The sequence below is a fragment of the Megascapheus bottae genome, chromosome 10, assembly GCF_031878675.1.
Source record: "Megascapheus bottae isolate mThoBot1 chromosome 10, mThoBot2.hap1, whole genome shotgun sequence".
In the NCBI taxonomy this organism is placed as follows: Eukaryota; Metazoa; Chordata; class Mammalia; order Rodentia; family Geomyidae; genus Megascapheus; species Megascapheus bottae.
This window is the reverse complement of record NC_143518.1, coordinates 51,444,695-51,470,453: the sequence shown is the minus strand read 5'-3', so window position 1 is coordinate 51,470,453 and position 25,759 is coordinate 51,444,695. Positions and strand designations below refer to the sequence as shown.

Genomic DNA, 25,759 nt, shown 5'->3' with positions numbered 1-25,759 from the left:
ATTCCTAATGGCACCATAGGCTAGTTCTGTAATGAACATGAAAGAAAATAATTCAGCTATTGATGGTTATTATCTCAAAACCTTGACACTCCCTAAATAACTACCTCTGAGTTGTTAATAGAATCCAGAATTCTTCCTAACATTCAAGACATCCCCAAGGATTGACAGAGCCACTGCCAGTATATCAGATTGCCACCAATTTTTCTCCCCTATCCCCTAGAAAGGCTGTGCCCATCACAAAGCTCTCTTCTATCCTGATAAACGCATGAAGTTCAAGTTCTGTTTGTCAACCCTTATCTGAGCATGTTTTGTTCATGCTAGCTCTTCATTGTACTCAGATATTCCCAGATTTACATTTACATTTCTCAACACAGATTCCCTTCTCAGGGGTATTTTCAACTGCTGGAGCCTGGAAAATGGTTGACACCTGCCTTGCTTATGGCAGCCTGCTTACTGGGTGTAAGAGATCACAGAAGGGATGGCTGTAGGATTGCAGAGATCATGAACAAGAAACAAAGCATTTGAAGTGAAATGTACTTTATTGGCCTAGCTAGCTCTCCCAATATAGCCTCTGGCCTTGCCCATATGGTAGGTTTTTGGGTTTTTTTTTTTACTCTTTGGATCCCTTAGAATGTTATTTACCTCTGGACTCCTGTAATCCAGTGCCTAAAACCTGGTTCCAAGGTGGGGAGGTCCCTAAAATAAGGCTACTACAGTCATGTTTCATGGTATGTTCAGAGAACCAGGAGAGATGAGATACATTGCGGTGAAGACTAGGTAGCAGGGGAAAGGAGAATGCTAGAAGAGGTGACACTGATTACGAGACAGTGCACTCCTAAATGGATATGCATTGAATCCCCTTTATACAACTGTATTTATTTGTATTTAAGGAAAATAATAACAGAGATGTTACTGTTAATTATGATCAGCTCCCTCCTTATCTTCAGTTCTGATTTCCACAGTTTCAGTTACCTGTAGTCAACTTTAGTCTGAATATATTACATGAAAATTCCAGAAACCATCAATTCAAGTTTAGTTGCTTGTCATTCTCAGTAGCTAGATGAATGCCTGGCCTCTCTGGAACATGAGTCATCCTCTTGTCCAGCACGTCCAAGAGATACAGCAACTTCCCTTTGTCACTCAGTAGCTCTCTTGGTTATCAGATTGGTTGGCATTTGTGTTCAAGGGATCCTATGTAGCAGGCCAATGCTCTGTCACACTGCCTACCTCACTCATTTCACTTGATCTCATCACATTGGTGTTGTGTTATCATCATCATCAACATCTTCCTCCTCCTGTTCCTCCTCTTCCTCCTCCTCCTCGTGGTAGATTAGGGCTCTTGGAAAGAAGCCATGTTCTTTTTGTTGTTGTTTGGGTTTTGTTTTATTTATTTATTTTTAATCAGTCGTGGAGCTTGAACTCTGGGCCCAGGCACTGTCTCTGAGCTCTTCATCTCAAGGTTAGCACTCTACCACATGAGCCACAGTGCCATGTCCAGTTTTCTGGTAAGGTAATGGAAGATAAGAGTCTCACAGACTTTTGTGCCTGGTCTAACTTTGAACTGTGATTCTCAGATCACAGCTTTTTGAGTAACTAAGATTACAGGCATGAACCACCAACACCTGGAAAGACCATGTTCTTTTAACATTGGTTACACTATATTGTCATAATTGTTCTGTTTTCTTATTGTTCACATCTATTTGCTTTGATTTACAAATTCAACTTTATCATTGGTGTATATGCATAGGAAAATTCTAATATATATATATTATTTTGGCAGAAGCAAAAATACTCTTTCTATTTCTATGTTTCCTGGCATAGAATACTAGTGGGTTTTGTCAGAGGCTGATGCTATTAGTTAAAACTAGGTTTGTGTATTTTCTTGGTCCTTGTTTATTTTATTATCTCCTACCCACTCTCCCTCTGGGGGACAATCCAGACTTGCATTTGAAGGTCTTGATTTTTCTTTAAGTATTCTACTGTGTCTTTCATATTCTTGCTTATTAATGAACAAAGAGGTCTAGAAATAGAATTTTAGGTGTCTTCCTTTCTATCGTTGAGATAAGAGATTCCTTCACAGTTACTATTATTTTGATTTTTCCCCCTAAGCAGAAATAGCAGTTTATTGAATCATAACTGAGAGGACTGCTAGGGTAATCACAGAATCTAAGGAAAATCTATAGGAAGCAGATCAAGGGTGAGCCAGAACTCACATTTCTTGTTCCTCTCTTGTCCCTCCCTGTCTCCACCCACTGCCTCACCCCCTGCCTTGCCTCCTGCCCTCCTAGCTCAGCCTCCTCCTATAGCTTGATCTTTTTCCTGTGGCAGGCAACAGCACTGTAGCCCTGCTTAGTAACCCCATGGAGCACTGGTCTTCTTTTCTTAGAGTTGATTTAAAAAACATAATTATCAATCACTTCCCATAAAAGGAGAACCACCTTGAGTTTAACCAAGCTATTGAGCTCTGCAGTTGACATTTATAAACTAGAAGATCATACGGAGCCACTGAATCCCCCTCCTAGAGTATGAGGCTGGAGAAAACGGTGTCAGCTATGGCTCCTTATGTCCATGACAATTCATAATTCCTTGATTTGTTATTCTGGATTCTTTTGTTCCCTCTCCTGACTTCCTTTCACCCCAGCTCCCCAGTGACTGCTAATTGAGTCAGTAATACCCAGAATTATCTTCCTGTGCTTTAAAATGCAGAAGCTGGTAGATTAATGTCTCCTTGTTCTCAGAGGTGAGGATTGCTGAATAAGAAGCCAGCTTCTTCCCCTCATGCCTTCATTCCCAGCAATTATACATGTACTTATCTCTCCCTGACACCATCCCCACTACAGACTCATAGCCTCTTAGAGAGATCTCTAAGAAGGACCTGGGGGCAGCACTGAACCACTTTCTAGATCAGACAGCTCAGTCAGTACCTACTGTACAATTTGTCCAGGAGGACACCATATTTGAATGTGGTGTCCATGGAAACGAGCTCCAAAGTGGTGTTCAAAGAGAGAACCATGATGGTGCCCCATGCTTTATCAGCTAGATTTGAGCATCTAGAAGAGCCTGGGGCTGAGAAGAGAGGAAAAGGAGTGGTCGGGAATTCATTTCTCTAAAATGACCAAGGTATAGAGAAGGAACACGGATGATCCACAACAGCGTTGGCAGAGTCTCTGAGCCTTTAGGTTATGTTATCTTGTAATTTGCCCAGCCTTCAGACAGTGAATCATTAGGGATTCTATCTGAAGCCTGGCTCTGTGGCTCCTCAGGTGGTGCTGGTTGGGAGGATGGCAGTTCAAGGCAAAAAAGTTAGCAAGACCTCCTTATCAACAAAGAAGCCAGACATAGTGGCACAAGTCAATAATCTCAGTCATGCAGGAAGTGTAGGTAGGACAATTGGAGGCTCAAGCCAGTTCTGGGCAAGAACATGAGACCATATCTGAAAAATCCCTTAAAGCTACAAAGAGGTGTGCCTCCCGTGGTAGACTGCTACCTGGCAAGTGGGAACCCCTGAGTTCCAGCTCTAGTACCATCCTGAATTCTGTCTTGATTTGGGGCACGATAAATTCTAATGCCTGTGATATCATAGATGTATATGCTCCTGGAGAGCATTCAGGAAACCCCTACAGAACTTCTCCTTTCTGTGCCTCTGGATTAGGCTGATAGATTTGTCAGAACCCCATAGGATCCCATGTGTTTGGCTGTGACACTGGCCCTAGATCCCATTCTGAGTACAAAATTCTATTTGTAGACGGATGAGGTGCGTACTTCCAGACATGGCACAGTGAGCTCACTCCAGAGGGATGAGAAACAAAGGCTTTGTTTGCTTTATAAAACCCACCAGGAAATATTAGAAGAGTGGAATGCAATGCAAAGCTAGGAAGGATGAGTAGGACTCTTTACCATGATTATAGAAAAGCATCCCTCCAGCCTCAAATTCTCAGTCACAGTCGCTCTTCTTAGCTGCTCTTGTGTGTGGTCAGTCAAATGTGTGACCCAGCAGTGGAGTTGACTTCTACTGCTGCTTCTGCATCCAGGGAATGGATTCAGGGTGGTTAGTTAGCTTCCAGGTCAGGTCAGAAGATCTGGAAGATCATCCTAATCTTACTGTTGATTGCCTTGATCTTGACATGGAACCGTAGATTCTAGTTATCATAGGAAGCAGTTTAAGGTTATTGCACCTATGGATATCCATGAAGGCATCTCAGTGGGGGAGTGGGTGGAGGAGGGCTGTTGCATCTTTTAAGTGCTTCAGCATTTATGCAGATCAGCGGCAGATGCAGTCTAGGAAAAAGATGCAGTATAGAATAAGATGCATCATGTAGCTCCACAGACTAGAACTAGCATTATTGCAAGGATGAACATTTGGAGAGATGTTTTAATAATGATCTGGCTCTGGTGTGGGCTGGTGGCCAGTATGTCTTAGCTCTAGTCTCTTCAGCTTTGCAATGAGATGCCTTCTTACTGTGTTCCTTGCAGGCCCGATACCTCTCCCCACCAGCTCGCCGTCGACTGCATGCTGCTCTTGCTTCTTGCTCCACCTCCATGCTGATCCTATTCAACCTGGTGTTTCTCGGGGGCAATCAAGTTGGGAAAACCTACTGGGACAGGCTCTTCATACAAGGTAAGTTTCCAGGCAGTGTGCTTTTAATCACTTCCTTTCAGATATTCATTGGGTGTCACGGATGAGATCTTAGAAAGTCAGTTGTGTAATATCCATGGTATGTGACCTAGAAACATCAACCAAGAACTATTCCCTAGGTTTAGCTATGACTTGAAGGGTTCCTATTTTATGACGTGTTGTATATCAACTACATATGATACTGATCCAAATATACTATTTCACCTATCCTGAAAATCACATTTCATTCTACTAAGTTATTTTTCCAATTTCTTGATTTTTCTCTTCCTTTCTGTCCTATCTTTAACTCCCAGACTCCAGTACGCTGAAGAGTCTAATTGGTCCTATTTTACCTCTCTGAACATCTGTTAGCAGCATGTCCTGAAAGTTCCACTGTGCTTTTCTGAAGCTGTGGGTATGATCCCTGTGTTTCCCATAGATCTTGCTATGGATATCTGTGTCTGAACACTAATGGCCAACTTTATGTGTTACTTTAGAATGAGTGGATTGTCTCGGCATCTACAGTAAAGCCACACCTGGCACAGGAATGAAACTAAGGCATGGGGATTTTGAAACCATTGTCAAAATAATTGATCATCTTTGACTTATGATCACTATTTCCCTCAGATGAGGACTAAGACCTACCTACATCATGCTCTTAAGGGAACTGGGAAATGTGGAGTTACTCACAATGTACGTTACTAGAGACAGTTCATGGTGTGCTATTTCCTTGACACAGTGTGGTGCTTTGGGTCTTGGGGAAGCTCTGGTGAGCAGTGACTTTGTATGCTGTCCTTGGTCTCCACCTTTGGGTTCCTAGGGATCCATGAGGCTTTTGCTGCAGCAATGTTTGCACCAGGAAATAATCTAACATGGCTGCCCGATTCAGCATGATAGGTCATTCAGCTAAATGGTAGGTTTGTGCCACTAGGGATCCTTATTCTACTTTAATCTTGTCACTGAGAAAACTCTCTTTGATCTGCTTTCTGAGAGATGTTTTGGTTGATAGTCTCTGAAAGGACTATGTGCTTTTTAAGCAGAAGCTGTCCTTTAATAAAGATGGGAGATGATGGGATGCAAAGGATCTAAAGATGAAGGGAGAGGATAGGAGATGATGAAGATGGATAGAGTCCAGTTTTCTTTTCTTGTATCCTATCACAGAATTTAGCACAATGCTGAGAACATGGCAACTGGAGAAAGTGCTGACTTGAGTTTACTAGACACCTCGTCAGAAGGCTCTGATGTTTTTTATTCAGCAAATCAAATGTAAACACTAAGGATACAGGATTTAAAAAAATCAGTGACACATAGGCAGCAAGTTGAATTCTAAGAGGCCATTGAACAATCTGAGAGTAAGGGAAGAAATAAGACTAAGACTGGGATTTGAAAGTCAAAGGCATAAAGCTTGTAGATGAAGCCATAGGAGTTGACTCAGAGAGCTAGAAGGCTACAGGGAGTGAGAACATGATGGAGGGCACAGCTCAGGGCATGTTGAGGTATAGGTGGGGCAAAGGGAAAGATAGGAATTCTGCTTCTTAAAGGTTGAAAGATCACCATGTGGCTTGAAGCACCCTTGTAGAGTTAGAGCTCTGAAAGCTCTAGTCTGTGACATTGTAGAATTTTCTCAACAGTTAACTGTTTCTGTCCTCCTTTTGCACTCAGGAGCAGAGTCTCAGAGACTCTGCTTCTCCAAACAGGGAGGAGTTATTTCTCTCCAGGGTAAGGTTCTGAGGACAGGGAGGCTCTGAGTAGAAGGCATTTTGTGTGTCAGATTCTTCAAATGAACTTGTTTTCTAGACCTCCACTTGTCTCACCCATGAGCCACCTGAGTCAGGGAATGTCTGCTGGGGGTCTCGCCTCCATTTGACTGTTTCCTGCTTAGAGTCTTTATCCCTGAGTGACATGGTTTAGATATCTCTTAGAGGAAATGAACCAAATGAGATGATATCTTCCATCCTGAAGAATTTTGTATTTTATCTCTAATTAATTTGATGGATCTGATCCATGATTGTTATGAATATTCATACATTGGTGCAAAATATAATTAATGAGTCTGTAGGATGTTTTCTCAGGCCTGCTGGGGGTATTAATATGTGAGCTTTCTAAAATTAAAAATAGAAGAGAGAAAAATCTGTATGTAGAAACTCATCTGGTCCCACATTCCGATAAGGGCTTGTTGACCTGTCCAGATAGCTGCTGATCAGTGAGCCCACCTGGCCTCTCCCTTGGGGTACACAACTGGTTCTTGTTGCACCAAGGTCCGTCTCTATACACTGAGCCAAATGTGATGGAAGCCTATCTGTGGGAATGGAGAATATTGAAGGGTTCTCTTCTCTCTGTGCCATGTAGGGTTAAGACCTGTTTCATTGACAAGGACAAGACACTAGCTTTGTATCCTTCGCACAGGAGTCACCTCAGGGAGTCCTGACAGAGGAGGAAAGGGGCCTGTAGGTGTGGGGGAACAGGGGGATGAGCTAATCACACAGCTAATGAGATGTGGAAGTGGATCTGCTTGTTCTTAGGAGTCCCTTTCCAGCCTCGCTGATGTTCCTTAGAGGTTCCTTGTGGTTAGCGTGGTGGTGGTGTCTTAAGGAAAGAATCTCCCTGTCTCCACTTCACCAAATTTAGCCATAGATATTTTTCCTCTGAGTTGTAGGGTTTGTCATTGCATCTCTGTAAAGACTTTATTCTGGCCCCTGTGGGAGATAGATGGGAAGCTGTAAAAGCAAACTCTTCCCCTTCTGGTGTGCACCTGCTCTGCTTTTGGAATAGGGGAAGGCAGAAATGTGGAGTAGCAAATCTCAGGCTGTGGTATATGTCATGCACATGACATGTGTGTGTGTGTGTGTGTGTGTGTGTGTGCACGTGCACGCGTGCACATATTGTCCTGAGCATGAATACAGGGAGTGGGCACTGTCCCTGAGCTTTTGTGCTCCAGGCTAGTGCTCTACCACTTGAGTCACAGGCCTACTTCTGGCTTTCTTCTGGGTATCAGAATTTCATGAATTTTCTGTCTAGGCTGGCTTTAAACTTCAATTCTCAGATCACAGCGTCCTGAGTTGGAAGATTGCAAGCACTGAAGCCCAGGTCACACATAACATTTGTGTGTGTGTGTTTTTGCTGGTCCTGGAACTTGAACTCAGGGGTTGGATTCTATCCCTGTGGTTCTTTGTCCATGGCTAGTGCTCTTCCATTTGAACCACAGCTCCAATTTGGGCTTTTTGGAGGGTAATTTGTGGTAAGAGTCTCAAAGGCTTTCCTACCTGGGCCAGCTTTGAACCAGGATCCTCAGAATACTCTTTCTGAGTAGTGAGGATTACATACATGAGCCACCAGTGCCCAACTACAATATATATATAACATTTAAATAACACCTGTTACTTCTTTTATTGAGGTTTTCTGTTGAATAAACAGAAAACAAGCAATCCATAATTCTTTTGTAAAAAAAACTCTAATATTTTATGATTGAAATTTGCTTTCAGGCTGCTTGTAGAATTTTTGTGAGGAGGTTATGTTTGGAAATTAAGTCTACCTGTCCACTCTGAAGAGGGACTGTGCAGTGTTATGGTAGTAGCTTTGCCCTATCTACTTGAAACCCTCTATCACTGAGGGGGAAGAAAATTTCTTCAGCAACTATTTGAATGCTGCACTGTAACCAAAGATACCAATGAGTTGTAATATCCGATCTGCAAGATCAGTTTATATACCAGTTGTTGTGTAAATCTTCTACAATGCAGGCTCCATAGATAGGCATAGGCAGTGGGGAGAAGAGTTTCAAGGAAGATAGATACACATTGGGAATGTATACTGTCTTACAAGGGCAGGGAGCTTTATGATGTTTGTCTGGATACAACATGGTGGTCCTTCCTGAAAATCCTGTCTGCTGTTGTCCAGGGAGATCAAGAGGCTTATCTTAGGAGGATTCAAAATGTCTCCCAAGAGATGAGACCCCAAGCCCTGTGTCTAGGGCTTTGTAGTGGTAGGAGAGCCAATTCCTCATTATACACTTGCTGGTGTACACAGATCCATGTGCATCTGTACCCATACACACATGTGTGTTTGTTTTTCCTTCATATCTGATCTCATTTGCCAATGAGATTTTTTTTCTTCTAGATTACAATGAGGGAAGAGCGAGTAATTGTCTTATTTTTTTTTTTTTTTGCCAGTCCTGGGCTTGAGCTCAGGGCCTGAGCACTGTCCTTGGACTTTCTCAAGGCTAGAGCTCTACCACTTGAGCCTCAGCACCACTTCCGGCTTTTTTTGTATGTATGTGGCACCAAGGAATCGAACCCGGGTCTTCGTGGATGCTAGTCAAGCACTTTAACCACTAGGCCAAACTCCTGGCCCGAGTAATTGTCTTATATAGGACAGAACCTTTACTCTCCCTGAATTTTCTTGCTACTGCTAGCCAAGAGAGGATAAAATATTTCTTTCCCTCCCTGATTACTAGCTTGTCCATTTCATTTATTCATCCCTTGATCCAAATGGCTGTGGACAGGCATTTTATTTAAGGCTGAACTGGAGGATTGCACTGGAAATTCTAGAGGATTATGTTTAAATAAAACTCATTCTGTTCACATCTTCTTAAACTCTTAGGAGTGAAATCTCATTACTGATGAGAAAAGACAGAGGGCAGATGTTGACATCTCAGAGGCCTGCCTTGGAGATTGCTTCATTTCACCACCCTTACTGGCTCTTACCTTTAAGTAGTGTTTGTGGTTCTCAATGATTCCTCTTCTGCCTCACTGGATCCTCTCAAAGTTTTAGAGGTGTTAGAAAAACAGGAACCTCCTGCTCCTTGTACAGGTGGTAAAGCTCATACATGAAGGTTTAAATGACCTGTGCATTTATCCATGGTTAAACATTAGTCCATTCGTGGCCATTCTTGCCATATAATCTTTTTTTTTTTTTTTTTTTTGCCAGTCCTGGGCTTGAGCTCAGGGCCTGAGCACTGTCCTTGGACTTTCTCAAGGCTAGAGCTCTACCACTTGAGCCTCAGCACCACTTCCGGCTTTTTTCTATGTATGTGGTACTGAGGAATCGAACCCAGGTCTTCATGCATGCTAGGCAAGCACTTTAACCACTAGGCCAAACTCCCGGCCCGCCATCTGATCTTAAAACCCTGAGAAGCTTTGGTTTCTTTACTCTTTATCATATAGTCACCCAGATTTGGGGGCATCCATTTTCCTAAGAACATTCTGGGAAAAATCACCAGGCACAGAATACAAGAAGCAAGAATTCTTGTGCCATGATGCACTGGGGGGCTATGTCAGAGTGAAGGGGATTCTAAATTCTCTAGAAAGGAGTTTTAACTTGAGTGCCCTGGAATGTCACTTTTCTGTGAGGAAGTGTGACTTTTTTTTTTTTCATGTGAGCTGGGAGTTTCCTGGAGAGCTCTCACCTGTCATGGGTTCTTCTTGTCAGTTTAAAGAGAAAGGATTCAGTAGGTAAAGGTAGAAAGCAGGAACATACCCCTACAGAAACTATCTAGATAGTACCAATGTAAGTTAACTCTAAAAAGCCAGGACTGGGGGCCGTTACATGTGGTTAAGATGTATGAGACTCCAAGTTCAGTCCCTAGTCCCAATTCTTGAAATAGCCAAACTTATACCAGCAGTCCCCTTTGTTTTTTTGTCATTCCCTCAGCCCTCTTTCCTGAACAGCCATACTATCAGTTATACAGGAAGCAGCACATAGAAATGTCTGGCTAATTTGGAGACAGAAGTCTCATAAGGTTTCCTATCTGAGCTAGCTTTGAGCTTCAGTCTTCAGCCTCCTGAATGCCAGGATTACAGGTATGAGCAACCAGTACCCATTTGTATTTTGTTTTTGTGGATTTTGTATTCGCATTTTGAGCAGTTGTCTGTCACAGAAAATCTAAAAGATATCAGATGACCTATAGGCATTGTAGTCAAACCAAGAAGGAGCATTTTGTAGTCATATAGATCTGTTTTTGGTAACACACTTCTTAAAAATCCATTCTTTTCCTTCCTTTTTAAAAAACTGAGCCAGAAGAAACCAGATAAATTTTAACTTAACAAAATTGTTCCTGGTCCTGCTTTAAAATTCTATTTGTGTCCATAGTTACTCATAACTTAGTTTTGTCATATTCGAAGCTAGTATCTTGATTACTTTTCTCATCTCCTGGCTGCCTCCAACAAGATTGATGGAAGTCTGGGTTACATCTTCCGCACTGATGTATGAAATTATTACCATCACTGAGGATTTTACCAAAAGAAGCAAAAGTACCTAGTGAGGAGGCAAAGAACATGGAACATGGGAAGCATTTCAGCTTACCTGAGCTGGGAACGAGGGAGCTGGTGGACTCAAGAGCCTGGAATTAAGATGAAGGTCCTTGGGGCTGGGAATTTGGCCTAGTGGTAGAGTGCTTGCCTAGCATGCACGAAGACCCGGGTTCGATTCCTCGGTACCACATACATAGAAAAAAGCGGGAAATGGTGCTGAGGCTCAAGTGGTAGAGCTCTAGCCTTGAGAAAGTCCAAGGACAGTGCTCAAGCCCAGGACTGGCAAAAAAAAAAAGATGAAGGTCCTTCTACAGAGGAAATTGTTTGAAGAAGAAAGCTTCACAGAGTTTTTCTAGCTGTGGCACTTGGTGTGTGAGATAGTGATAAATATGACATGTTGCTTGTTCCAGAGCTTTGGTGTGTGCTGCTTTGTTATATGCTCTGGAGACAAAAAGGGCAATGGTCCAGGGATGCTTCCAGAGACAGATTTGAATATAAGGCCAAACTCCCAGCTACCTCGTGCCTTAATATTTATCTTCTTAGCTGTATCATCTTGGCGAGAGTCATCACAGAAGAGATGACATCAGAGGCAGGTGTAAAAGATGAGTAAGAAGCAGGCTTGGGGGAGGGGACACTATGGGCACAAAGGCATAAAGTCAAAACAGTACGTCCAGCAAGCTGCTAGCTGCTCAGTATCAAGGCAGGAAGGGACCCCAGGTATTAGTGAAAATGCTGCAGGTTCCCCAAGGACTCCAAAAGGCTGATGTGAAGACTAGCTAATGAGGGCCATGCATGCAAATATGTCTGGTAAGGAGCTAGAATATATAACTCAATAATAAAAAATAGCCCAATTAAAAATAGAAAAAGACTTGGAATATTTATTCAAAGAAAATATACAAATAGCTAGTGAACACATGAAAAACCATTCAGTATCATCAGCCATCAAGAAATTAAATGAAAACCTTAATGAAATTCTACTTCATAAGTACTAGAATGGATATAACAGCAACAAAAAAGGAAAATAGCACGTTTCTGCTGAGGATGTGGAGAAATTGAAATAATCATATACTGCCCATGGGAATGCAAAATGGAAAATAGACACTTTGGAATATAACCTGGTAGTTCCTTACAGAGTTAAATGCATAGTTACCATAGAATCTAGTCCTAAGTGGAAGAAAAATGAAATTATGTGCATCTAAAAACTTACATGAATGTTCATTGTTTCATTATGTGTAATGACTCCGAAGCAGTGGCAATTCTAGTACCCCAAAGCTGCTAAATTGATAAGTGATACAAGAAATAGTCATACAACAGAAGATTATTAAAAAGGAGAAAGTACTGAGATTCACAGCAACATGGGTGAGATTTGGAAACATGCTAGATAACAAAATAAAGAGAGAACCAGTTACAGAGGGCCCTATTTTGAATGATTCTGTTTATACAACGTGTCCAGAATAGACTAATCCATACAGAAAGACAGTAGATTAGTAGTTGCCTAGAATGTTGGAGGGATATGGGTTTTGTAGGGTGATAGCTAATGGGCACGGGTTTCTTTTTTAAGGATAATAAAATTTTTCTAAAATTGATTGTGGTGATGGTTGTACAACTCTGTGAATATGCTAAAAGCCCTTAAGTTGTAAACTTTCAATAGGGTAAATTATGTGTGGTATGTGAATTTTCTCCAAAAGCTGTTAAAAATAATTTGGGGCTAAATAATGGATGGATCTGGTCCTTTTCCTCCAGTCACCTGCATACTTGCCCATCTGTCCATCCATCTACCCCTCTGTGTATCTGCTCTTTCTTCCACTTCTGTCAGCCAATTCATTTATCTATTATTTACCTTCCTTCTTTCCTCCTACCTCACAACATCCCATTTTCTTCTTCCTCATGTATTCAGTCAATTCTGCTCCTCCAACTTTATTGCTCATCAGCTAAACAGTAGGAACTACGCTAGCCACTACCTTAAATTATGCTGCTTTGACATTTCTGGCATCTTATGCTTTGCCCCTTAGCATAAGGTGACTTTTCCAAGCTCCCCAGAGGAACTGCTTTTTGTCGATCTATCCAGTAAACAGATGGATACATCGAAGCGGGAGTGCCAGGATGAGGGTCACCATGAAAAGTCTGTAAATACCTGGGGCTTGCCAAAATGGAAGAAGCACCCCAGTCCTCATAATAGCATGTAGAATCTTTTCTGGTTTTATTTGCTGTGACAGCTCATGTTAAATATGGATGACATGTGTTTCTACCTTCTGTGGCTCAGTGTACGTCTGATGCTTGGTAACTGTACTCATTATTTATACAAGGTTGAGTGATTTCAAGGTTGGCCTGGTCTAAAACAGCTTTCTTAATGAGATTGCTCCCCTTTGTGTCATATTTAATCAGTATGATGTAAGCTATTCCCTTGTCCAGTCTCAGTGTAGTTATTTCCTAACTTCGCTGCCCATCTGAATCACCTGGACAGCTTATTTCAGATGCAGACTTGTGAGGCCCTCCCTCTAGGAGATTCTGTTTTAGCAGGTCCAGGGTAGTGCCCAGGAATTTGCATTTTTGAAGAGTACCCCTACTGACTCAAATTGTAACACTCCTTATTTCCTCTATGATATGCTATCATAATTGATCCATTCAAAGTTAGCAATATAGAATCTTCTAATTTCCCTTCCAGTGCTCTGGAAGAGTTAAGTCACAGTTAAGAAGAGATAACATTGTTCTTTGTATGACTTGTATGTGTATGAATCAAATGTGCTTTGAGATGCTTGAAGGAGGTAAGAACCCATGTGGAGAACTTTCATGAATCTGTGCAGATAGGCAATTCAGACAGATGTATTCAAATAATCAGCCTGGATTTAAAAACATGCTGCTTAATATCAGAATTTTGTCTCCCCACAGCTTACTTGAAAAAATAACTTGAATTTTCAGAGATAAGGAAAAAATACCTCCAGGAAAAGATCTGATTTGTGCTACAGGATAGGATGGGGAGGAAGTTACTGCAGTGATAACCCTGGATAGAGATGAGATGACTGAGTTCATGACTCTGAGCAAGCAGATTTATTTTGAAAAAAATGCCTCTACATCTGCATACATCCAAGACTGGGTAGACGCATTTACCCTGATGGACATAAATCCATTAGGAGACCAGATCCTTCACCACCAAAATGCCTTCGTAGAATCGCTAAGTACCTATAGGACTGTATTTTAAAATGCTTCTGAAAAGCCTATTCACGTCCTCTCTTCTATCTAACTGTTTTGAAATATACAGCAATAACTATAGTTAGCAACTATAGTTACCCTACTGTGCTATCAAGCACCAGAAGCTATTTCTCCTATTAACCAACCTTGCCTGTCGCTCTTCCTTCCCTCCTTCTTCCCTTCCCACCTCTGAGGTTTGAGATAATGATACATTAGTTACCCTGATTATTAATCATTACATACAACGTATGTATCCGAGTATCATACTACAATATAAACATAATCATGAGCAATTATTATTATAGGTTTATTATAGCCATCCAATTCATTTGGGAGCTTGATGTACAAAACATCGTTGATATGCACAAACAATGGAATAGTTCAGCTGATCATGAGAAGAAGATTATTATAGGAGCTTTGTGTGTGGGGGGTTCATTTTTCATAAAAATGCAGTGATATAGGTTAGACTTTTAAAGTTAAACGATGTCCCAACCCCACCACGACAGTAAGGGTCAGAGCTGGGATGAGATCCGATGTCATTGTTCTCAGTGCTATTTTGACCACACCCGATCACTAAGAAACTGCTGCTTAACTGTTTGGATTTGAAGAAATCCCACTTTGTTATTCATTAAGGTGTGAATGATGAGCTGATGAATGCTCCCTGAGAGGAGCTGTATAAATATTTCCCATGAGCACCCATGATTTGTGTTCTGGGAAGGAATGAGGTGTTCGTTCAGGAGAATAGGTAAGTTTAATCACTTGTCCTGAAGGCTTAGGAAGCCTTCCTAAAAGAAATGAGTTGGGTTTTAGTTTTAAGTCAGTGTGTGTTTAAAACAAATGGAAAGAAACAAGTAGCATTCCAGTTTTGTTTTTTTTTTTTTTTTTGGCAGTGCTAGAGTTTGAACTCAAGGCCTCATGTTTGCTAGACAGGAGCTCTACTTCTAAGCCATAGCTTCAGCTCTTTTTTACACACATTAATTTTGAGATAGAGTCTCTTCCTGCTTAGGCACATGCCTGAACCATGATCCACCTATTTCTACCTTCTCAGTTAGATACATACACCACTGCCAGCTTCTTTCTATTGAGATGAATTGCTATAAATCTTGCCCCAAGGCTGGCCCCAAATCACAATTTTTCCAATCTCATCCTCCAACATAACTAAAACTTACAGGTATTGCCACTGTGCTCAGATATTAGTTGACAAAGGGTCTTGCATGTCTGTTAGGTGGGCCTAGAACCATGATCCTTTTAGTCTCAGCTTCCCAAGTGTCTAGAAGTAATAGGCATGAGCCACTGGTGCCCAGTTAAAATTCCATTTTTGCAACTTAAAACATATACAAGCTACGCTGAGGTAGAGGCATGCGAATTGAAGTCCAAAGCCAGCCTGGATAAAGTTAGTGCTACGTGGGCAAACTTAGAACCTGTCTGGAAAACAAATGAAAAGTGAAAGGATATGGCTCTCATGGTGGAGTATTTAGCTAGGAAGGAAAAGGACTTGAGTTCAAACCATAATGCCACTACTTAGAAACGCATATGTGTTATGTGCATAATGAACTTATATAAATTTAAGATGCCTTGTAAGTCAATACCTTGCACACTGTAAGTGTTTCTTTGTTATCTTTTTAAAATGCATCCTTTTCTAGGCTCACCAACCTCATGAGGTGTAACAACGCGGATACATTTCTCAGGTATTTGCGCCTTATTTAAATAGAATAATAAGGTATTATCAGTTGTGCTATAAGGCTTAGTTGAAAATGCAAATTGCCATCACGATTGATACATAGGGAACCATTTGGACATATGCAATTTAGTGTTTGCTTAGGTATAATTTCATCCCAGGAGAAACCACAGCATCCCGGGTCACACCCCACCTCTAATATCTCTCAGCCACCCGAGTTCAATGAGTGTGCTGTGAGCCTTTACCTACCCGCATCCAGGGTTACATGCTCCATCAGCTCTCACCAATGGAGAGCTCCAGTCATGCAGCCTTCCTCCATTAGGTTCTATTTATTTTTACTATTCATGATTTCTTTTTGCATGCTCATGTAAGATTGTGTTGCTGTGGTCTATTAGATTTTTAGATTTTACTGGCAAAGCTTTATTTTCTGGTGACACTGGATTGAACTCAGAACATTGGCGTGGCTAAGTATTCACTCTAACACTTGAACCATACCCACAAGCCCTTTTGGGATTTTAGTTATTTTTCAGGTAGGGTCTCACTTTTTCCCCCCTGGGGTTAGCCTGGACCACATTCTCCTACTTGTTATAATGGGGATCTCATTTTATGTTGTTGTTCTTTGGCCTGGGTTGGCATTGAGTTTCACTCCTCCTAATCTCTACCTCTAGACTCAGTGGGTAGCAAAGCTTTTGGGTGTTATATCCCTTATTTTTTCTCCCAAGCTTCATGATTTTAGTCACATGTTTGTGTAGTTTAGTGATTTTAGGGACACGTACCTCACCTTATAGCAGAATGAAGTAGAATGTTTCTCTCTCTTGTTTCTGGCTTCTTTGAACATCGTGTTTGAGAGACTCACCAATTTTGGTAAGGAGAGCACTACTTCATTCATTTTCGTGGTCATAGAGTATGTCGTTGTGTGAACATACAGCTGCTCATGTATCTGTTCAACTGCTGATGGACTTCTTAGTTGTTTTCATATGAGTGTTATTCAAGCCTCGTGTGGTTTTTAGAGCACACAAGCACTTATTTCTACGGAATATTGACCCAGGAGTAAGAGGATCACGTGTATGTGTGTGTGTGCAGTTTCCATGGAGGCCTCCCTTCGGCTTTCTAATGTGAGATAGCAGCTTATCTGCACATGAACGTGCACAAGGGTCCCACTGCCTCCAAATCCTTCCAAACCCTGGAGTTTTCATCTGTCCTCTTCATTTTAACTGCTTTTATACTGTGCTCAGCATCACATTGTGATTTTAATTCTTATTTCCTTGATGACTGAAGTTTCTATTGATACAGAAACAGCATTTTTTTTTTGTGAAATGTCTTCAAAGGGCTGCTGAACATTTAAGAAAGTTGATTCGGGAAGCCAGCCCTATAGCAAGACCCTACCTCCAAAACAAACCCCAATTAGAGGTCTGGAATCCTAGCTCAAGAGATGGAGAGCTAGAACACAAGGCCCTAGATTCAATCTCTATGCCACAAAATTAAGCAAATTGCCTTTTCTTCTTGCTTTTTAGGCATTCTTTTTAAGAGCATTTGAATTGGGTTTGTCTGTTATGAAAGTGTTCCTCTGCTATGAAACCTTCATTTTTTACCCTTTTAATAATGTTCACCAGTGAACACTTTCACTTTTCATCAACTACCGTTTATCAATCATTTTCTTCATTGTTAGTAATTTCTCTGCCCTGGTTAGGAAATGTCGCCCAAGGTCATGATAACATCACTCAAAGTGACTTTTTAGGAGCCTTAAAAAAAAACAACAAGATTTTCATGAGATCTATAATCCACTTGAAACTAACTTTGTGTATGATGCCAGAATAGAACTGAAATTTTTTGATGGGTTCATTCTTTTTTTTTCATAATTAATAGAAGGGTTACATTATATTCACCAGCTAGAAGGTGAATTACTTCACATACATTGATACCCTTTCTCATGTCTTGGTCCCCATGTAGAGTGCTTGCCTAGCATGCATGAAGACTCAGGTTCAATTCCTCGGTACCACATACATAGAAAAAGCCAGAAGTGGTGCTGTGGCTCAAGTGACAGATTGCTAGCTTTGAGGAAAATACACAAGGACAGTGCTCAGGCCATGAGTTCAAGCCCCAGGACTAGTACAAAAAATAAAAATAGGGCCGGGAGTTTGGCCTAGTGGTTAAAGTGCTTGCCTAGCATGAACGAAGACCCGGATTCGATTCCTTGGTACCACATACATACAAAAAAGCCAGAAGTGGTGCTGAGGCTCAAGTGGTAGAGCTCTAGCCTTGAGAAAGTCCAAGGACAGTGCTCAAGCCCAGGACTGGCAAAAAAAAATTTTAAAAAATAAAAATTAAAAAATAAAAAAACTGCAACTCCTTCAAAAAAGTTATTTATCGCTTCTCGGCCTTTTGGCTAAGATCAAGTGATGGGTTCATTCTTGGTATCAAATTGACCCAGGGAAATTCATTAGAATGACCATTATTTCTATACAGATCTGCAGTGCCAGTGGAAGGGACAATATTGTGATACTGAGAGTCAGTTTCTAGCTATGGCTAATGTAACTTCCTTCCTTCTTTCCTTCCTTCCTTCCTTCCTTCCTTCCTTCCTTCCTTCCTTCCTGCCTGCCTGCCCGCCCGGCTGCCTGCCTGCCTGCCCCCCTCCCTTCCCCCCTCCCTCCCCCCCTCCCTCCCTCCCTCCCTCCCTCCCTCCCTCCCTCCCTCCCTCCCTCCCTTCCTTCCTTCCTTCCTTCCTTCCTTCCTTCCTTCCTTCCTTCCTTCCTTCCTTCCTCCATCAGCACCAGTCCTTGAACTCAGAGATATGCATTCTCATTTGGCTTTTCCACTCAAGGCTACTGCTCTATCATTTGAGCCACAGCTCCTCTTCTAGCATTTTGCTGGTTAACTGAAGATAAGAGTCTCTTGAATTTCTCTGCCTAGACTATCCTCAGTCCTTGATCTTATTACCTCAGTCTTCTGAATATTTAGGATTATAGGCTTGAGCTACCAGCATCTGCCTACCATTTTCATTCTTCAAGACTGTTTTGTTTACCCTTGAGCCTTTGGCTTGGAAACATCTTGTCAATTTCTACTAAAAAATTGAGTAAGGTCGTTGGTCTTTAATTATTTTTTATATATTTTTATTGTAATTAATAAAAGGGTTACATGATATTTGCCAGATAGAAGGTGCATTAATTCACATACATTGATACCCTTTCACATGTCTTGGTACCCATTACCCTCCCCCCACCCACCACCCACTCCCCGTATTGGTTTTCCCCCCTTCCCTATCAAGTTTCAGATAACCAAATACAAATAAATTCAATATATCAGATAACAAAGTGAGATACTGTAACAATATGAGATACCCAAGGGACAGCAAAGGAGATGAGGGAAAACATAGTACATTAAGGACAACAATCATTCGTTATATGGCTTTTGTTGGTCTTTAATTATATTCTCATGAAACACAAATATAGACAGATAGACAGACAGACAGACAGATCTTGGAGAATTGTCATCTCTACAGTATTGATATATCCCTTGATTTATCTAGAAAAGCAAATAAATAAAACTAGTCATTATTTATGAAGATGGAGACATAGCTGATATCTACAATGTTTTGAAACCTACCTCTCATGTAGAGAGTGAATCATTCATTCATATTTTGTTATACATAGTTGTGACCATGCCACTGAAGTTGGAGAGGCATGAATCAAGGAGGATCAAGATTTAGCACTGGAAAGTGAATTACTTTTGTTTTTATGTTAGCCACCTGCCTACAGAATGGCGTTTATGTTGCCTCTCATTAACTCCATTATTTTTTCCACCAGACAGTTTTGTTGGAAGAGGAAACATCTTATTCAATTTAATAGACAGAATTTAAATACAGCAGAGCTAATTGCAGAAGCATCTGGTAATGCTACACAGATGAACCAATGTTGTTTAGGGCTGGTGGAGAAAATGATACATTCATGTGGCAGAAATTGAAAGTGGATCCTTCTGGAAGATTTTATTCCATGCAGATTTATTTTCATGGTTCTAGGATGAAAACCAGACATATTTACAGAATTATTTGCGAATGTGGGTGCCTTCAAGTCCATCTTCTTCCTATCTTAAGACACTTGCTTTGGTGTACTATGCAGGAAACATAGAATTGTGGTCACATGCAAGAAGACTTTTGAGGAGATATCTTAGCCTCACAATCCTCCCATTTGAAAAAGGGAATGCTGAAATGTAGGGAAGAAAATTAATTATAACCAACCAGATCTAGAGATGAATCTTCTTTTTTATTAAAATCTACTTTATTGTCATTAGAGAGGTGATCTATAGAGGGGTTACAGTTACATAAGTCAGGGAATGAGTACATTTCTTTTTGAACCATGTCACCCTTTCCCCCACTCTCTCCCAGTTTTTTCCTCCCATCCCCACCTGCAAGTTTCATAGTTCATTTTCAACACAGTGTCTAGTGACTACCACTACTGCATTTATTCACCCTATGTCCCACCTTTTTGTGTTCTTCCTTATCCTCCCAAAAAACAGATAAACTAACAAAGCAGAAGGAAAAGACAACAAAAACCAGCAACAATAGCAAAAACAAAACAAAAACAAAAACAACCCAACAACTTGTTTCCATTTTTTGGAGCTTATTTCTGACTCTGTGCTCAGTGTTTTCTTCAAGTACTCAGTACTTCCCATATGCTTTTCTTGTGTGTTATACATTGAAACATCAGTGCATAATAAGGCCATTAACTACATGTTCACTCATTTCTTAAACATATAGCCATGGAAAACATTTTGCTAGAAGCACTTGGTAAGACATGGAGCGCTCTTCAGCAAACCTTCAGAAGGTGATGTGCCTTTGTTACTTGAACGTTCCCTTGTTGCTTTTAGCCATGACATTCAGCAAGGTCCTCCACAGGCAAAACTCCTTCAGCTTTTACTCCTTGCATTTTCCTGGACCTTTGCTCATGTAAGTGAATTCAGTCCTCGCCAAAGTCTTTAAAAGACTAGTGAAAATGTCCATGTTAGCCAGGCACTAGCGGCTCATGCCTATAATCCTAGCTACTCATGAGGCTGAGATCTGAGGATCACGGACCAGACAGAAAAGTCCCTGTGACACTCTTCTTTTTTTTTCATAGATTTTTTTATTGTAATTAATAGAAGGGGGGTTACATTATATTCACCAGATAGAAGGTGCATTACTTCACACATATTGATACCCTTTCTCATGACATGGTCCCCATTTCCCTCCCTGCTTCCCCCGCTCATCTTGATTTCCCCCCTTCCCTATCCTATTTCAAATACTCAATTAAGCATATATAAAATATATCAGATAACAAGGTGAAATATTGTAATAATATGAGATAACCAAAGGACAGCAAAAGAGATGAGAAATAACACAGTACATTAAGGACAACAATCACTCATTATATGGCTTTTGTTTCTGTATCCTGTAAATGTCCTTATATTTAGCATCGTACTATATGGCCTTATGTATCTAGATTTTGTTGTATTGTAAATCTCTGCTAGGAGACTCCAAGGTTTCTACTGATTATGAAAAATGAGGGAAACTATTGAGCCTATGTTCGAGTCTGGCTTACTTCACTTAATATGATTTTTTCCAAGTCTTTCCATTTCCTTACAAATGGGGTGATGTCCTTCTTCCTGACAGCAGCATAGAATTCCATTGTGTATAAATACCACATCTTGTTGATCCACTCCTCAACTGAGACATCTGGGTTGGTTCCATATCTTTGCTATGGTAAATAGTGCTGCAATGAACATCGTTGTGCTAGTGGATTTAGTACATCCTTGTTTCTGGACAATTGGGTAAATGCCAAGTAGTGGAATTGCTGGGTCATAGGGGAGCTCTATGTTTAGTCTTTTGATGAATTGCCATACTGCTTTCCATAGTGGTTGAACGAGTTTGCACTCCCACCAACAGTGTAGTAGTGATCCCTCCTGGCCACATCCCCTCCAGCATCTGTTGTTATTAGTATTCTTGATCCTGGCCATTCTGACTGAAGTGAGGTGGAATCTTAGAATTGTTTTGATTTGTATTTCTTTTATGACCAGAGATGTTGAGCATTTCTTCATGTGTCTATAGGCCATTTTTATTTCTTCTTCAGAGAAGACTCTCTTTAAGTCTTTGGCCCATCTTTTAATGGGATGGTTGTTACTTTGGAGATTAGTTTTGGAGTGATTCAATTTTTTGAGCTGTTGATATATTTTAGATATGAGGCCTTTGTCCGTTGTATGGTTGGTGAAGATCTTCTCCCACTCTGTAGGCTTTCTAGTTAATTTGCTAGCTATGTCCTTTGCCATACAGAAGCTCTGCAGTTTAATGCAGCTGTGACACTCTTCTTATATCAAGTAACCACCAGAGAACGGGAAATAGCACTGTGGCACTAAGTGTTAGAGTTCTAGTCTTGGACAGAAAGAGCTCACAGAAAGTGCCTAGACTAAGTCTTCTAACCGACCATAAAAATAAAAGACAAACTTATCTTATAGACAAGGAATAAAAAATTCAAAAGGTTAGTGTATTGACATTCACCTGACTTAGCAGGTAAGATATGCATCTTGTCATACCTGGCTCCTTCCCAGACTCTGTCTTCATTATCATGGAGACACTACCATTTGTCGCTGTTCTTTTAAAAGTCAGTTTTACCTAGGTATGATTTACAATAAGCAATGCAGTGCATGCTACTATTCAGAGAGACATTAGGCTCATACTCCAGCTCTAGGCTTTCATTCTCAGTTCAACCCTGAAGACCTTGGTGGCTGTGTGGATTTGGGTCTGATTTGCCTAACTCAGGGTTACTCTGGGACTTGGCTCTGACTGAAAGGTTGATTAGTGGCTCAGCCTTTCTTTTCTTGTTGCTTGGTCTGGGCTTGAACTCAGGCTCTGGGCACTGTCCTTGGGCTTTCTTAATGCTATAGCTCTGCCAGTTGAGCCACAGCACCTGTTCCAGCTTTTTCTATGTATGTGGTACTGAGGAATCAAACCCTGGTCGTCATGTATGCTAGGCAAGCACTTTACCACTAGGCCAACTCCTGGCCTTGAAGCTCATCTAGGTTCGGCCTGACTAGGTAGAAGTGTGACCAGGTAGAAGTGTGACCATGTGTATTTCATGCACTAAGAGCCTTGCCACCCCTTTCTCTCTTCTGGTGTTCTCCTTGCTCTCTGGGATAGAAGGACCCATCTTTATGGATTGCTCTAGTCAGAAAGACAAGATTTATATCCAAGTTTTAGTTATCATATCACTCTCCCCTACAGTTACACCAGTTGATACCTATTCTCTTCTATACATAGAAGAAGAGGAAAATTATTCCTATTCCTCACCAAATTTTGACCACTCCACAATTTCTTGATTCATTTTTTGTTGATTGCTCAGGTATTGTGTGTGTGTGTATGTGTGTGTGTGTGTGTGTGTGTGTGTGTGTGTGTTTTAAGTAAAAGGAGAGAGAAGGGTGCTCTCATAATAGAGCCAGAAGTATTGACTTTTATGTTGTAGTGACAATTGGCAATTGCCAGAAACATATGAAGAATGACTATTGATGTTTCAGTTTTCATAAAAAGAACTATACTGCTGTCAGAAAGAATGACATCGACCCATTTGTAAGGAAATGGAAAGACTTAGAAAAAAATCATATTAAGTAAAGGGGCCTAGAGTTTGGCCTAGTGGTAGAATGCTTGCCTAGCATGCACAAAGACCCAGGTTTGACTCCTGGTATAACACATACATAGAAAAGGCTAGAAGTGGTGCTGTAGCTCAAGTGGTAGAGCTCTAACCTTGAGGAAAGCCCAAGGACAGTGTTCAGGCCCTGAGTCCAAGCCCCAGGCCTGGCAAAAAAAGAAAAGAAAAAAATCATATTAAGTGAAGTAAGCCAGACTCAAAAGAACATAGGCTCAATGGTTTCCCTCATTTGTCATAATCAGTAGAAACCCTGGGCTCTCCTAGGAGAGATTTACAATAGAGCAAAACCTAGATACATAAGGCCATACAGTATGACGCTAAATGAAAGGACCTCCAGGATATAGAAACAAAAGCCATATAATGAGTAATTGTTGTTCTTAATATACTGTGTTATCTCTCATCCCTTGCTATCCCTTGGTTATCTCATATTGTTACAGTATTTTACCTTGTTATCTGATATATTGTATATATGTTTGTTTGGTTATTTGAAATTGGATAGGGAAGGGGGGAAAACAAGATGAAGGGCAGGGGTAAGGGGAGGGAAATGGTGACCAAAACATGAGAAAGGGTGTCAATGTTTGTGAAGTAATGTACCTTCTATCTGGTGAATATAATGTAACCCTTCTATTAATTACAATAAAAATATATGAAAAAAAAAGAACTCAGACTTAGCAGCCAGACTTTAAGGTCTTTTTGTACAACTCCCAAGAATATAAGGAACTATCCACATTATTATACTAAAAAAGAAAAAAAAATTGTAACTTTCCTGGCCTGAGCCTCTTACACCAGCAGGTTGAGCTTACTTTTCTCAATTACTGAAGGAAAAAACCTGTATGTTCCTACTATAATGTGCTCCATCCTGAGCCAGGGGCCAGTGGCTCACCCCTGTAATCCTAACTACTCAGGAGGCTGATATCTGAGCATCGAGGTTCAAAGCCAGCCAGCCCAGGCATGTAAGTCCATGAGACTCCTATCTCCAATTAACCACCAGAAAATCGAAAGTGGCAGTTTGGCTCAAGGAGTAGAGCTCTAGCCTTGAGCTGAAGAGCTCAAGGACAGTGCCCAGGTCAGAGTTCAAGACCCATGACTAACAAAAAAAGTGTTCCATCCTAATCTTTGTAGGGCTAATTAAGAGTCTATGACATATCTTTGAGCTCTAGGGTTAGAAGTCAAGGCAGAGGACCATAAAATAAGAAGCCATTCAATCTTTTTTCCTTCTTCTAGTGAAAATAGTATCTCCTGGAAAATAAAAAAAATGTATTTCTCTCAAGTACTTGTGTGGCCATAATAAAGAAAATTTGAAAATAACAACAAAAGAAAAAATATCTATAAATCTTATAACCCAGAAATAATGAACTAACATTTTCTCTTTGTTTGTAGATCTTTGTTTTGCTTACAAATTTACTATAACCATGGAGTATAAAAGTGAGCAAGAACCCAAACTACATATTTCATATGTATATTTAAAATAACTTTGGGAAGCTTAATTACTAGCTGCAATATGTGTACATCTGTAGTTTTTCATTGTTCTAAAACAAAAATCTTGCATATTTCATTTATCCCAGTTTTTAGTAAAATAATATATTCCCTCCCCTCAAAAAAATGGACAAACAATGGGAGATTTTTTTCCCCTTTAGTTTTCTAAAGTTACTATAGCAAAGCAGCACAAATGGAATAACTTAGCAACCAGGATTTATTTTCACCTGGTTCTGGACGTCCACAATCAAAGCATCAGCAAGGCTTGCTGTCTTTGAGACTCAAGGTGGGATTATTCTTCCCCCTTCCCAACACTGATAGTAGCTGTCAATCTTTGGTGGTCCTTAGCTTATAGAACTTCAATCTTTGCTCAACTGTTACATGATATTCAGTCCATCTGTCCGTCTGTCTCTGTCTGCCTGTCTCTGTTTTCCCGGTCTCACTGGATTTAGAATCTATCCCTATCGAGTCATCTTAACTTCCAGGTAAGGTTACAATTTTATTTTTATTATAGGGGACAAAATTCAACACATAACACTTTAATTTCCTGTCCTGTTCCCATGCCAAAGGGGAGATTTTCTTCTTTTCTCTTCAGGCAGATCATGTACTTAACCAACAGAGATGACTCAGAAATTCGTGGCATGTTCTGAGGATGTCACCTTGTGCAGTGTCATCATCACCTTCCTGGATTCTTTTATCACCCTTCTACTCCCACTTTGCTCCCTTACCCCACTGTGTATCTCTGATGAATAAGAATTGGAGCCCCACTAGAGCTGGCAGTCTCTCTTTGGTTTTCCAGTGAACACAAAGCTGAGGATAAATGTGCAACTATGGTAGGGAAAAATTTTTCTTCCTAAATTTCCACGTTTGAATTCAGGAACAATTA

General features: G+C 40.7%; 1 protein-coding gene across 1 annotated transcript in view; it reads left to right on the top strand.

Moving 5' to 3' along the window:
- Hhat (hedgehog acyltransferase) overlaps positions 1–25,759 on the top strand; it is a 208,057-nt gene that overhangs the window by 162,898 nt on the left and 19,400 nt on the right. The window contains exon 10 of the mRNA XM_090339923.1: positions 4,474–4,618. Coding sequence (XP_090196049.1) covers positions 4,474–4,618 — 145 coding nt within the window. The remainder of the gene's footprint in view (positions 1–4,473; positions 4,619–25,759) is intronic.